General features: G+C 35.1%; 1 protein-coding gene across 1 annotated transcript in view; it reads right to left on the bottom strand.

The window, feature by feature from the left end:
• The window catches only part of SLC4A10 (solute carrier family 4 member 10), a 118,541-nt gene that overhangs the window by 83,108 nt on the left and 19,002 nt on the right, over positions 1–16,431 (bottom strand). The window contains exon 2 of the mRNA XM_042874402.1: positions 10,977–11,058. Coding sequence (XP_042730336.1) covers positions 10,977–11,058 — 82 coding nt within the window. The remainder of the gene's footprint in view (positions 1–10,976; positions 11,059–16,431) is intronic.

Here is a 16,431-nt window from a genome sequence, read left to right as displayed (position 1 = left end):
AGTTTTCTATAGAGAAATGGTGGAGCAAAAGTGAAAAATCTGAGTAAATAGTTCGCTTTAATAAAAGAGCAAATATAGAGGGGAAAAAAGAAGAAAAAGAAGATCAGCTGGGATCAAAGCAAAAATTAATGAATTCTAAACTGCTGGCAAAATGACAGCAATAAAAGTTGGGGGGAGGAAAAATAAACTGAATGCAATCAATAAGATGATCTTACATCAAATAACCTTTTTGATGATACAGCTGATAAAATTTACAAACAGAACGTAAGCTACCTTTTCCTGTACAAGTAGACTAAGATATTACTAAATAATTGTTTCCAGTGAGATCTACATGTTTCCCAAGCCCAGAATGCCAGCCATAAAGCTATCTCACAGGCTCCAGTATAGAGCAGGACAGTTCCTCTGATACATTTCTTGTTGCCTTAACTCTGGAGATGTGCATCCATACCCATCCCAGTGAAGTTCTTCAATACATTTTTTTTTTCCCCGTGAAGAATTATACCACTTGAACATGAAAGTAATTTGAAGATGAACATAATTAAGAACTATGCTTAACATAAAATTTATAACAGAAATACAAAGTGAACTTTTATACCAACATTCTAAAGGAAGGACTTTTTCCAAAGCAACATTTTACTCAACCCTTTACATTTTAAGAGAAACTTAAAAAGACTTGCTTTTATTCCCATCACCATACGCGAATTCCAACAATAAGCTGGACTCCGTCATTTTTATGTTGGGTACTGCTATTTTATGCAGTTTTATGAATACAAGTTGTGAATAATGCCTGAACATCACAAAATTCCATTGGAAAATTCCAACAAACACCAAGGGAATCACATTTTTTCAAAGTGAATGGGTAAACTGACCTAGTAGGTGGCATCCCTGCCCACAGCAGGGATGTTGGAATTAGATGCACTTTAAGGTCCCTTCCAATCCAAGCCATTCTGTGCAATGCTAGGTAAAGAAGCTTTTTGGTTGTTAGGTTTGTTGCAGACAAGACATTGTTATACCTTCAACATCTATATTATTCCTATTTATCCTTATTTAGTTGGCTTTTTAGTTGGCTGTACTGATCTCAGCTGGAACAGAATTGATTTTCTTCATAGTGGCTGGTATAATGCTATATTTTGGCTCTGAGAGAAAAGTGATGCTGATAATACACAGATGCTTTAGTTGTTGCTGAGGAGAAATGAACAGAGACAAAGTTGCTTCAGCTTCTCACAGAAGCCTGACAGCAAGATGACTGAGGGTGCACAAATTGCTGGGACAGGACAGAGCCAGGACAGCTAAACTGGCTAAGGGGTATGTTCCATACCATATCATATCATGTGAAACTACAGAGCTGGGGAGAGTTGGCCAGGGAGACAGCTGCTGCTTGGCAGCTGGCTGGGCATCAGTCGGCAGGTGGTGAGCAGATGCATTGTGCATCACTTGTTTTGTAAATATATACTTATACCTATATATCTTTATATAGATATATGCACACACAAACACTATACGTATACATATATACAAAGCATATATATATATATTAAATACACACATACACATATATATATTAAAGTTAGGATATACTACCATTATTTTTCCTTTCTTTTTCTGTCTTAGTAAATAGATTTTTGTTTTCTTTTGGGTTTGTTTTGTTTTGTTTTTGTGGGGGTTTTTGTTGTGGTTTTTTGTTTTTTTTTTTTTGAGTTCTCTCATTCATCCTGCTTGAGGAGGCAGGATGGAATGAGCAAAGGGCTCAGCAAAGTGTGCTGAGTTGTCTGCCAGGTTAAACCACAACAATTCAATTGGTTTGGTTTTCCTCTCCCATTTTCTTATGAACTGTCCTCCAATGATAAAAGCTTAAGAAAAAAAAAACATTTCTTTATTCTGTACTTCTGTGCATGCATGCACAGATACCTACTCATAGTCAGGTCCGGGGAAATACATGCAGATGAACTGCACTCAAGTACACACATGCAGATCTGTGGTTTGGGAGAGAGTTAAGAGGTTAGCCTGTTGTTTTTTCTAGAATAAAAAGCAGCTATGATAGATGAAAAAGGATTTATCTTACTAATACTTATATTCAAAATAAATAAATTTTATACAAAGACAGATTTATTCCTCTCCATGGTTATATTTCAAATTAAAAAAATCAAAATTAATTTAGACAACAGTGAACCACAAGATTTATCTGTGTTCCTAAGCCTTTTCAGCTAACCTTACATTAACATCAATCAAATTTTATTGTGGAAAGAATGTTTTTTTTCCTGCAAAAACACAAGGTGAACTAAAATGTTAATTTATTTCTTATGTGCTAATAGGAAAACTAAACCTAAGTATAAATGTTTTAAGCATTAGGACTTTTTTAAAAATGAACTTCTGAGAAATTAATTTAATATGAAAAGTTTATTTACAATCTAAAAGCTTATTAAAGAAATCCAGTAGATTGAATTGATCTATTCTGCAATGTCACCTTAATGCAACGCCATAAATACACTACATATATAAATCCACTGTATATATAAATTTATTCAAAGAAAAAAAAATGTCTGAGGAATAAAATCTAGAATATAATTTTAAATCTATGCATTGATAGGAAATGAGGCGTTCGCTCCATGAAGTTTACCTTCAAAGGATTAAAACACTCCTTAAGCAAAATATCTAAAGTATTAAAGAAATAATAAGCCTTATTATTATGTGTTCTTTTCAGTTTTACAGGATTATATTAATAAATCCAACTTATGTTTTAAAAGATTTTAAAATTATAATGAAGTTCAGAGAGCATATAAGCATACATAAAATCAAGATTTCCTCTAAATTTTTGAACAAAAGGGGTATTATTTTGCTGTAAATATCTGCCCTTTCTCCCTCTTATCACCCTAGAAAAGACATAAATTAAACATGTATTATTAACATAAATGTCTTGCAGAGATATTTCTCAAAATAAAATCTAAGTAGAAGAGTTATTTAGGATTGCTGTATTCCACAGAAGAAATTTTCCTTTACACATAAATTTTATTTTAAGATCCAGTAGCCAATGAACTATTTAAAAAAGCAACTTCAGGAAAGCAAACATTCTCTACAAAGCCTTTGAAAATGACAGACCTAAAAATGGTTTTCAAAACCAGGATTTCAAAATTCTGAATTTTTAAAATTGAAGGTTGTTTAAGCTCCTAACATATTCATGAACTATATAGAAAGGAAATAAATTTAGCAGAATTTCTGAAACTTTGACAACATATATCCCACTATAATTAATGGCATTCAATGGCATAAGATGTGAAATGGTGGGAATGAGAAATACCATTGCAATTATCTGAATGGATGTGACTTTGCTTGAGACAACAGAGATGGAGAGAAAGGAATTTAACTGTCTCCCTTAGTTTAGATAAATCAGTATCTTTTTAACAGGATGTTGAATGTGCAAACATTTTTGCCCAAGTGCCTCCCGCACTCCTTCCAAATAATTTCACCCAGAAAACACACACCAATTTGGTAGTCAGAAGACACATATAAGATACATTCACCTCCCTTCTTCCCCATCAGGAGAGACTACATGTGTCTCCATGTTACACCAAGCATTTGGGACTCAAGTGTGTATCTTTCAGTGAACAGCCAAGCTGGGGTCTTTTGCATGCAAAGGAAATGCCCTGCCATGGATCGGGACATCCATGAGCTCCAAGTACTGATGGGACACCTGCCTCTGCTTCTCTACACTCTCAGCTATTCAAACCAGACTTGGGCCCCTGCCAAGACCCAGCTCACAGGCTCACGGGCACAATGGATAGGGGCAGATGGCTCTTGACACATTTCCAGTAAGCGAGCAAAAGCAGGCTTTTGTGACCTACTAAGAAAATGCTCTGCAATGTCAAGATGCCTTGAGAGAGAATATTTTGCCAGTGGTTCAGCTCAAGTGACAAATGACTGCTGACCTCAGCAAAAGAATGGGGTTTCTCTCTCCTCCAGAAAACACTCACTGCCTTCAAGCATCTTACATGTATTCTCAGTTAGAGCAGAGCCAAATGCACTCAAAAATGAACAGTGAGGTAGAGACAGAAAAAAAAAAAAAAAAAAAAGTAAAGTATTTTTCCTTACAGGAGAACAAGTAATTATGATGAATTGTGTAGGAGTTGAGAGAGGTGAGTCATTATTCGTTATTGTACTGCAGCAAGGAGGCAGAACTACAGAAAAAGCAGAAAAGAGAAAAGTTGTGCTTCCTAAACCAACAGTTTACATAGCTGTTTGTGGATAAGGTTTGTTCAAGGAATATTTTCTTTTTCTTTCTGTGATGCTATGATTTGGAAGAATCAACAAAAAGCCTCTACAGGTTTTTTAGATCATACACAAAACTAATGTTCTGGGTTAAAATACAACAAAACCATATTCTGGTTCAAGGAAGCATTAAGGATATATTGAATATGAAATATAAGAGCATCACACTGCAGTCATTACAGGACCTTTTTAAAGAGCACTGATTGATCACTGCCTTCCTAACAAATCTATTCTTTTAAGAGAACATTTTTCCAGGCTGCAGCTGGACTGAAAAAATCTTTTTAACTGCACTTATCTCCATTCCCCATTATTCTATGTTGTTCCAGAGGAGTCCAGAGACATGGAATACACACTCCTATGACACAATCAGGTCTCAGACATTCCAAACAATTAAAAAAAAGAAGAAGAAGAAGTAAAAAACACTCAGCAGAAAACACATAATAGAGTCCCCTCAGACACACATGCCCTTTCCACTGATGTTTGTTGGAGGAAAGATGTTGACCTATATTTCTTCATTATTAATAAGCAAAAAAAAAAAAAAAAAAAAAGAGCAAACAGTACTAGCGTAACAGTATGTTAAGAGCTAAATATTTATTTAAATATTTTAAATAAATATTTTAAATGACTTTATCTTGCAATGCTCCATTTTTTTCATGCATGCTATGCAGCTTTCACTTATAACGGTGAGAAGCTGGGTGAAAATGAAACATTCTATTAACAGGATGGGAACATTTCATTGAAATGATTTATATGTCATCTTGTAGCCATCATGACCTCACAACATTATGAAAAACAGGTTTATTACAAGATAAATTTACCCTTTCTCTGGTAACTCATCTTCCGTAAACATGTACAGCTTTTATTACAAAATTAGTTTGGTACATTTTATTTACCAAAATTTTAAAGTGTGAAATATTTAGAAATATTAACTCCCAAAAATATTGAACAGGTTTATTTTTGGTGAAGTTTAAAGTAATGTCAAATTTCAAAACTTAAAGCTAAAGCTTAAGATCACCATTTGGCTTTCAGACACTGTGTGATAATTTGTTTGCTTTCAATATTTCATTATTCTTCATATGAACTTTCAAAGTAATTTTGCTAAAATGTCTGATGGCATTATTCACAAATTTGCAAGGTGAATCCACTTTTCCATGAACATGGAGATCATTTGGAAAAGGAAATGAGAGTCATCCAAAGGGACCAAACTGGGCAATTGCCAAGGCAAGAGTTTAAGCACAGCTCAAGATTAAAAAAAAAAAAAAAAAAAAAAAAAAAAAAGTGTGATCTCAAGGAATATTTAGAGACACAGGTAAAAGACCAAAATAGATTCAAGAGATGCCTTGAAAATGACAAAGGGTAGAAGCTAGACATGTAATACCTGCTAGGCAATAAAATGAAAGAATTCTGTGCTTGTAAAGCCAAAATTGCTCTGTTTAAGAGACCTTATTATAGAATATAAAATATCTACTGCACCTATATAACCACAGCTAACATTACAGACACAGACCAACCCACATCTCTCTCAAAAATTTACCTCCACAGTTTATTTTTTGCTCTAAATATAATGAATGTTACCACAAGGAGCACCTGGAAGACCAGATTGAGTAGCAAAATGAACAGGAAACCCAAGAGAAGCAGAGCCAAGGAAGCTTGGAGCAAGGGATCTGATGGGATAACACTGCAATAGCTGCAGCTTCCTAGCAGCCAAAGAAAGGGACACCTTGGGCACTGTTGCCTTTCAGCCAAGTAGAATTAGTAGCTGACTTTCTTCTATGCAAGATCAAGGCTGATGCAAGGCTAGCAGGTTAACATGATTAATGTTCTCTCAGTTCTGTGAGCTGCTAGGTCCTATTAATTTTCAGGTTAATAATGTTAGTGGCAGACATTTCTACTATTCTGTTATTTCTACAAAATGTCTCTGAAACTCAGTTCATTATCTGCTTTGGAGCCACCCTGATCTTCACTCAATAATATATGAAGATTAGAGTTCAATCACAATGTTTTTTTCATATATAAATCCTATGTGTGCATCATAAAAATATCATAAAAACTATTTTTAATTGACTGCCACAAACTACAGCAAATAAAAAAAAAAAGAAACAATAACTAAGATAACCATATTTAAAAGGGAAGAATTAAATACTCTGGGATTTCTGTGTTCTTGGTGCATATTCTTATGTACATGATTCATATACTGGATGTTTTATGTGTCTTGAGAGACTCGAAAAAAGGCAAACTTGATTTCCCACGAGACAAATATTTCCCATCCTTCTTAGGCAGATAAAAAGCACAAAGTATAAACAGATTAAGCTCTATTTTCTGAATCAAGTACCATTTTGCAATTTGCTTCAACAGAGCCAGAATTCATCCCTGATTCTTTCCTGGAATCCACCAAACTACCTCATCTCCAACCATCTCCCTGTCACAGCTACTTCTCCAATCAGATGACACTTATATCCACAGCAGTTCTGCAGTCCTGACACAAAGATTCAGTTGACCATACGTAGGGATGACAACAGTCATTTTTCTCTCTCAGCTGACATGAAGAGCTTAAACAAAGATCTTAATATGAGTGCATTTAGAGCCAATTATTTTGCATATATTTATTGCCCAAAGGTCTAAGCAGATGAACAGAGAGCATAAGATCTCCACACACATACAAATGAATCTAAATATTTCTTTTTGAGAAAAACATGAAGTACGCACACTCATTCTCTCAGACGATCGTTACTACTAAATAAACACTGGTAGAGACAGTAACAGAGAATATACTGAGAGCAACTATTGTTTTATGTGCCCGTCTGTTAATGGGAACATGTTTACCTGTTATGTGTACAACTTGTCCTTCTTACTACAAGGAAATCCTCTAGCATTCAGAATCAGTGTTTAATTCTCACTTAAGAATTCCAGTGCTGATAAAAATAAGAGTGTATTTATTGCAGTAGAAACTTTGAATGTATACACTCTGAAAGATAAGTTGCAAAGTATGCGTTAATAATCAAGGGGAACAGGCTTCTTTTCTTGTTTTGCCTGTAGGATTTATTCCTTCAACCCTTTGTTAATGCGACAATCAGACAAATTACATGTTCTGTATTACTTACAGAGCTGACAACTCAATAAAAATGAATTACGTGGAAAAATCCTTCATGTGGAAAACCTGAATGCTGATGCTCTACACACAACCTACTTCTGAAGAACTACAGTGGTGAAGGTAAAAGATACAATTTGAAGTATATACTGAATGTATCATTACTGCCATTAAGATGAACAGCATGTCACTTAGGAAATCCTGCAATTCCTGCCTACTTCCCCAGTTGTGGGGTTTTCTTGTTGCTGTTGTTGTTGTTTTGTTTGCTTGTTTTTTGTTGTTTTGTTGTTGTTGTTGTTTGTTTTTTTTTGTTGTTGTTGTTGTGGTGGTGGTGTTTTGTGTTGGTTTTTTTTTTGCCATGCTACTCAGAGACAGAAAACACTGACAGACAGACCGAAGAAAAAATTCTAATTCTGAGGAATGTTCTATCCGGCAGCATTACTCACCACAGTATTTCCATGTTTTTTCAGCATGATATGCAGTTCCAACATATTTGCACAATGGCTGCCTCAAAATATGCAAATACAAGTATTTGTCAGGCCAATAAATTTCAATTGGAAATTTTAGTTCCTATTTAAATCTTTATTTCTAACATCTAAACTTGATAGTCCACAATTTAAAGAATAGCAGAACAGTTATGATTTTAAAATTTACGCAGAAGAAAATGAAAACTGAATTTCATATTTAAGTAATCATTAATTCTTTATTCAAATTGCAGTTTTTGAAAAGTTTCTGATACAACGCTGTTGAATCATAAACTCTGTCAAAACTCATCTTTGCTAGAATATTCTGTAACTAGCTACCTACAGTTTTAAGCAAATTAAATATCTTCCAAAAAGTTAATTGTTTAATGCATATTAATTATCTAATTATATGATTTCACTAAGCTAAGCAATTAGCACCTGATTGTGTAATTCCATATTTTATAGCTGAAGTCTGCTACATAATTAAGAAAAAGGTAAATTTTTAGCAAAGTACATTATAATGTACATTGGGTAAGAATAAGACAGTGACATTTGTGAGTCACATACATTGTTTTGAAATGGAAAAGTGCCTAGCTCTGCTGTGAAACAAGAGGGCATGCTATTAACAACAACTTGATCATTAAAATGTACGGTCTCTTCAAACCTTTTTATGTCACTTGGTATTTCTGGATGCAGTGACTATGTATTTAAAGATACAAGGTTCTGATTCAGAGAGGACGTGAAAATTATGAGAAAGCTAACCACATAAAGAAGGATTCTACATCAAGCAGTCGTTTTGTTAGAACGTTATGAAACAGCGTGATTTTGTTTTTGAAGAAAACCAGACTTATTCTCCAATTTCAAGAATTTTAAACAATTCAAATTGATGGAAAGCCTGGGATGGGGGATGCAACTGCAAGTCACAGTCATGTTTTAGTTTCTATTGATAACAACACATAAGCAGATTTTTAAAAGAATATTTTTAGTGATATTTCACAGAAGCAACTCTACATACAGGATGGTGGGTGAAAATAGTAATTAAATATAGTTTTTAAATGACATACTTGTGCAAATTTTGAGATAGGATTTTGTGTTCCACAGTCACACGTGGAACCTAAAATATACATCAGAATAATTCTGACTGCCTAATGCTTGTCTACCCATGTGACTAATTTTGAAGATGTACTTCTACAGAAAGCTGTCAGTTTTTAAAAAGATCATCAATAAAAATGATTAAGCAAAAGGACACTTTTTATCTTCTCCACAGATAACCCCGTGTTTCATTAATAAAGAGAAGGGAAGACAGATCACCCAGTTCTTCTATCCGGTGTTTCTCTAAGAACATCAGGTATAACAACTGTAAGCTGGCGAAGGATGTGTTCAAGAGTCTGAAGACTGCAGAAAACAAAGAGCAAGACTGCACAAAGGGAGTTGTAGGGATAAGTCCAACATGGTCATTACAAATCTGGTATGCTAGCAGTCTCATGAGACATTCTACGAGTCACCCTGAAAATATTCTAATTGAGATCTGAGGCAGGAAACTCTACTTTTGCACATGCTCAGACTTGCCCTGAACAGTGTGAACTGCAGCCGTGCCTGCATTTTGAGGCTCTGCTATGGGAAGCAATGAGGAACAAGGCATTGCCCTCTATCACGTTGATGTTTATACGATATCACCACCAATATGGCCACTGTGCAACAAAGAATGCAAAATTTATACAGGCAGAGAGAAAAAAAAAAAAAAAAAACAAATCATGAGGATCAACTAAATTAATCAAGGGAACCCATTTTAGAAAGCCAGGGTCCATGTACTAACAGAGATAACTCTCTTTGGACCTCTTTGGAGGCAGTTAACTCTTCAGACGTGCAATATAAAAACATGCCCCAGATCTTAGCATTTCTTTTTAGCTAGTTCATGGGCCTCAGAAGCTAACAATTAAAATCAGCAAGTTCCAGCCTCTAAAGTGGGATATCCTATGTACAGTAGAAATTCATTGTAATCCAGTAATTATGACTTGGAGGTCACATATCTCAGTAGTGAAGTGGAAGAGCACTCATAACAAGAATAACATAACTGATTCAGAGATATCTGAACTATTAGTCCTATATCATAAACTGAATTATCTTCCTCTACACACTTAGATGGTTCGTTAGGTATGTGATTTCTGCAGTGTTTCTGTAGTCTGTATATTACAAAGTATCTATCTGTCTGATCTGTGACACTCCAGAATGTTTTTGTTCAGCACCAGATGTGGCTAGTCAACTACAAGAGGCTTGTAAGGATAGAAGCCAATAAATACAGGTTGCTACTAAAAGTAATGCCTCCTATTTGTTTCTACAGAAAACTACAAGTAACTACCTACTACAGTAACATTATCTGATAGAGCAAATTCTCTGTTAAGAACACTGTTTCTCAACATAGTCACCACTACTGGTTATGCATTTTTTGCCAGCAATGAACAAAAGCCTTCATGCTATCTGGAACATGGCTTGTCTTTCACATCACTGTCACCACTGTAGAAATACACCACCCACTGATCCCACTGTGCTCACGTCCACTGTTTGGTGTCTATAAACATTCAGCAAGCAACAATAAAAGTCAACGGGTGTAATTTTTTTCCATGTAGAGGAATTCCATTACACACCTTTGTTTCATATGCACTTCCATGTCAGAAGCCATTTGGTCAGACTGCCCTTTGCTGCCATCTGTCACACAGCAACAACATGTAAAGGAATATTGGTGGGAAGGTTCAAGCTCCACTATCATACCACCACCATCTGTCTCTGGTGTCATGGACCAGAATAATAAAACAGGAGGCATTCTTTTCACCATAGCCCTCTGCTGCTAAATCATCTGTCCTACTTGTATTTGAGCTTTTGAAAACTTTAGAGTAAAAAGACTTACTAAATCCATGCATATTTGTTTGTAGGACTTGATGATAGAGCACTGTGAAAACTAACAAATTTCCGCCACCGTCTGTATTTGAACATTACAGTGAGAAAATTTTCTTCTTAGTTTTAAAATAACTGATAACATTCTCCTCTTCCATTCACATTTAAATCCTCCAATCAGTAAGTTTACAGAATTACAGTTATAGAATTGAATTTCAGAACTCCCAGAAGACAGAGACAATGTAATACATATAAAAATAATCTCTCACCTTCTAGATCTTCCTTTTCAAAATGAGTTTTGAGAATGGACCGAGTTCCTCCTCTATCCACAACAGCTTCTTCATCATTTCTCTGCAAAAGGAAAAAAAGACAGGTAAGCTGCTTCCCACTAGGAATCTATTACCAAGACTGAAGATTGCTATGAAACATGGATATGCTTACTCTTTACTCTTTCAACTCAGGAACCAAAAGTTTTTCGGAACTTCACTTTCATTATTAAAGTCTATTCCTCCTGTGTCAGTTTTTACTGAGGTATGATTACAGCTAATTTTGACATAAATTAGTTCTGCTGAAACATGCAAGACGATGAGTAAACTGCACTTACTGTGAACTACAAAAAATATGAGTCAATGGGACAGTGAAAGAAATGAAAAGTGTCTGGCTGAGGTAGCTTTATTCTTTAGCTTTATTTATATTGTGTTCTTGAAGAAAGAGATTGTATATGTATTTTTGTTTACATAATATGAAATATACTGAGCTACAAGGAGAATTCCCAAATTATTAGCACTAACACTCCTTCCACTTTGGCAAAAACAGAGAATGATATTCAGAGGCAGTATGATAAGAAAAAGAACATTAATACTATGAAGACAAGTGGCCAGATTTACAACTTGCAAAAAACAAGCTGCAGTTACAATGAAGGCAAATACTATACACTAACAACATAAAATAAAAAATCTATTCTTCCACTGGAACTCGTTTTATGCCTAATTTTTACTGTGCTCATATATGCATTGTAAATGTATTCTCTACTGCACTCTAAACATATTATGCCATGCATTGTGCTCTAACTAAAAAGAGCTACAGGAAGTAGTCACTTCAGGCACCTCAGGCAAGTATCAAAACTCTCTCAGTAGAGAAATGTTTTGGGAAAAAGTCAGCAACAAGGCACTGGATGCTGTGCAAAACAAGTTGGCTTTGCTAAAAGCCTAACATCACCAATAGTGAAAGAGAGGAAGGGAGGGAGGAAGGCAGGAAGGAAGGCAGGAAGGCTATAATTCACAAGATGATCCAGAGTGGTTTCCAGTAAATAATGATGAAGAAAAAAAGTGTTAACTATACAAAAGAAATTAAAAGGCAAGCAGGGAGGCTTATTGTTTTGTCCCACATGAATTTCTTTACTATAAGAGTGGTGAGGTGCTGGAACAGGCTGCCCGGAGAGGTTGTGGATGCCCCATCCATAGAGATGTTCAAGAGCAGACAGGATGGGGCCCTGGGCAGCCTGGGGAGGTTAGTGGCCCTGCTATGGCAGGGGGGTTGGAGATCATGATCCTTGAGGTCCCTTCCAACCCTGCCCATTCTGTGATTCTGTGAAACTATCAGTTAATATATCAATACATATTTCTCATTAGTGGAAAGGTTTTAGTAAGGGATATATTAGAACTGGAACTGCATGATTTCTATGTATAAAATTGGTATCTTAATGAAAGTCTGAGACAAGGGATTTGAATACCAGTTACACGCTGAATATACATCTATATATAGAATGCAATAGAACATAACAAGAAATTAAACCACATGAGAACAAATCCTTAAAGAGCAGATGCCCTAGGCAAAAAGATTCACATCTAGAGCTAGATGTCATAAATTCTGGATCTAAGTTTTTTGTTTCAGGCTTCTCTCTTTTTTAAAAATAGCTGTCATGCTGTAGCTATCTTATATAGAAAAATCCTAGGAATGTGTTAGCACCAAGCATTTCGGCTGCTAAAGCAAAAGACTGTGAGCATTACATTTGTCTTTATTAGAGCTTTCTAGTAGATAATAGCAAATAACTGAAGTCTGACGTAGAGAAAAGGCTTTCTATTCAAACTGCTCAATTATTTAAAATTCACAAAAAATATATTAAGATGCATCAGAACAGTATATCACACAAACAATTTGATCATATTAGGTAACATTAAACCATTATTTAAGGAAGTCAGACTTGGCATGTGGGTCAGGCTGGCACAATGTCCATGGGTGAATGGGCAAAGAGGATGCCAAAGGCCAGGTATTACAGCCATGTCAGAAGTAGAGCTGTTCTAGTGTAAGACAGCCACCAGCATTTTGCTGTTACTGAAAAGGCACTATGGAAGTAAACTTAGGGGAATTTCTGTAACAGGGAGAATATTAAATTACAGGGAAGTTTAAGGCTTAACACATCATCTAACTAAACTATATACAAACTAATTCATTAATATTTATCAAAATATGCTCATACACTTTGACTTCTCCTTTCCCATGTGTTCAATTTTCAGCTTCTGGCAATCTCTTCCTCCTCTGTCTCCTCTTGTAATGTCACAGCAAGTCTCAGCCTTGCCTCATTCTCAGAAGTGGGTTTGTTCCATTAATATTACAAGGAAAAACAGCTTAACTGGGAGTTTTGTGTTGTTGCCAATTCACTCGTCAAACTCTGAGAAAAGTCCAATTAAACAAGCCTTGCACTGTGCACTTTCACTTCCCAGGGAGCAGTATGAAAGCCATCTTGCATTTACCAGCACAAGAGTCGTATTGCACTTAGTCCAGAAATAATTTCTGTGATTCCTGTGCTGCCTACTTGTAGGAAGGAATAAGGAAGTGAAGGACTCACTAGTAGTTTAACACAACTAATCTCATTTTGATGGAAGCACTATAGAAATACAAGTAGTAATTGCGGCAGATTCTCTCCACTTTTAGATGATGATTAGAGACTAGAAACATAACTTCAATTGGTAATGCCCTGCTTTCTATTAGGATGTCACGAAAACTAAGATATTATTAAATGTTGTAATAAGAAACTGAAAGTATAGGCAAGAAGAACTATAAGACAGTCATGAGAAATTTAATGCATGCTCTGGGTGGCTTTTCATGTACAAAATAGCCACCAGCCTCCACGCTAATATCCTCATAGTATATGAAAGCCATGACTTCACTGCAGTTTTGCCCACCACTTTCAGTGTGATCAAAGAGGGGCATGAAGATCTTTTTCATAACCCTCCCATGTTCATGTCAGAATTCTGCTGCTTCTTCAATTCCCCGTTTGAATATGATGAAGGTCAGAAATGTTACATGATGCACAGGTCTGCTAGTTTGGTGTTTAAGCCATACTGAACTACTGGAGCAGTCTGCATACAAATTTATGGACACACTGACCAGGTAGGAGTCTTTGGTACTGTCCATTATTGCAATGAGTTGCTTGCTAAATCCACCAAACACTGTGGTCTACTGTTTAAAGCATGAGAGGAGGATCCAGAATGTACCCAAGCGCTAATCCTGAATCTGTCACTGACTCGATGTGATGGAAAAGTCACTTAATCTCATTGCCTCAGCTTCCTCATCTGTAAAATAGGGACAATAATACTTACTTATCTGCCTTCCTCACTGATCAGCTCTGTACCACAATTAATATTCATACAGCATTTAAAAAAATTGTAAAGCACTACAGAAGTGCAAAGTCATTCAATTCAGAAATATGTACAGTGTATGCAATGTAAAGAGATAATAGAACACTACAGATTGGTAAAAATCAACATTTAGACTTTTTCTAAACAAAACATCAAGTTATACTACCACCTTGTAATGCAGTGCACAGCTATGACAACTGTCTGGGAAAAGGTTATGATATAAACAAGTACATTGGGTTAACTTTCTTTTGGTCTAATCCAAGAACAACATTAAAGAAGCCAGTGAAATTGCATTTCTCTGGAGCTGCAGCCAGAGTGCAATAAATGTTTAAATAAATATAAATATATTTAGAAACAACCTAACATTTTTCTCTTTCGAATTATATTTGTTAATATTCTGTGTTATCGCAGAATGGTTTAATTAAAACGTAGGCAGGAAACAGTTTCCCTGAAACAGTAAAATATCTGCAAGCACACAAAGTAAGAAGAACAAATAACGTATCTGGAATAGAAGGGCAAGGAAAAGCTGAAGCATTCATGTGGAAACCACGGGCTCCTTAGAGACCAGGGCTCAGCAACTCTGCTCAGCTCAGGATTTCACCTTTTGCATTTTCCAAATGAACAGTGAAATGACTCACCACTGCACATACCTCAGAGGAAAAATCTATTCTAATGAAAAAGTGTTATAAATACTGACATCACAGTTTTTGTTTCTTGATACTAGTTTTAACATATTGGTAAGTACAGAAAAGCAGAAAACAGAGCAATAACTCTGCATCATTTACATTGCAACTGCACATTTTTAAATTGAAATATGTATGTGAAGTTGCTTATTTTTGAACAAAATTAAAAAGAAATAAATTGTCTTAGATATATTTTATTTCTATTTTTTGTATGTGGTCATGAAGACTGAAGGTTGTAGTAAGTGCTAGGAATACAGATTTTCAACACTTAGATGAACAAATTATAAAGTGAGGTCACAACTCTTGATAGTATTTGTAAGTATACTGGTGAGAAGTAACAAAAAACTTCATGGTTTTGAAAGCTGTAACAAACACTTGAAGTGCCTTTCCACACCTAAAACCATTTTAATTAATGAAGAAACCGCACACTCAGAAAAGCAAAGAAATATCATTTTATAGCAGATATTTGTGGGTGTTTTTTATTTGCAGCAGTTATAACTGTGCAAGCCTTCAATACTCAGTATCTCAGTTACGTTAGATGTCTGAGCAAAAAGAAGAGGAAAGTAACTTCTTTCAAAGATGTATCCAAGCAAAAGCATATAAGAAATATTTTTAGACATGTTAGGTGCTAAGGTAGATGCACAAACCTGTAGAACTTCAAGGTATTTCTAGATGATGGAATTAGGATGCACATTTTATGTATTTATTTACTAAAAAAAGAAAATGTATGGTCTTAAAAGACACTTGCATACAGCATAAAACCATCTGAATATTGCACAAACATTTACTGAATATCATCTGTGCTACAGTAAATAAGATAATAATGGTTTAACAATTAACATACATGCTAATTTAAAAAATTATCAAATAGTCAAAAGAAACATTTTGCTGTCTTTCCTTTGGTACTCTGTTCTACTAATATATTTGGTGCTAATATATTTTAGGCAAGCAAAACCTAGAATTTATTTATTTATTTATTTATTCATTTATTTTTATCCCTCTTCCTATCTAAATTTCCTTCACAGATGGCTACCTTTATTTTCCTTCTCTGATTTTTGGTCACAGTTTAAAGTAAACTGGATGATTGCTTTTCTTCGAAATAGGAAAAAAAGTCAGCTATAAAGTGTATTGGTATTCCAGAAAATTCTTTGGGACTTTCAAATGTTCATTTAAAATCCTTTCCATTCTTAAATTCTTAATACACTCATAGTAAAAAATTGCAACATAACCAACAATCCTTTTTCACCATTCTTCTTTCTGTAAAATGGCATAGGCAGAGCAGGAGCCATTTTATTTTTTCCGTAGTAGAAGTGCCTGTGACACATGTGCTGACTCATTAGGAAAATAATCATGTTATTAATTGTTCCTCTAAATAAGACACTTATTGACGATTAGACAAC

Source organism: Lagopus leucura, unplaced genomic scaffold (assembly GCF_019238085.1).
Source record: "Lagopus leucura isolate 7727_CA_CO unplaced genomic scaffold, USGS_WTPT01 Super-Scaffold_100012, whole genome shotgun sequence".
NCBI lineage: Eukaryota > Metazoa > Chordata > Aves > Galliformes > Phasianidae > Lagopus > Lagopus leucura.
This window is presented reverse-complemented; position numbering and strand designations above follow the sequence as displayed.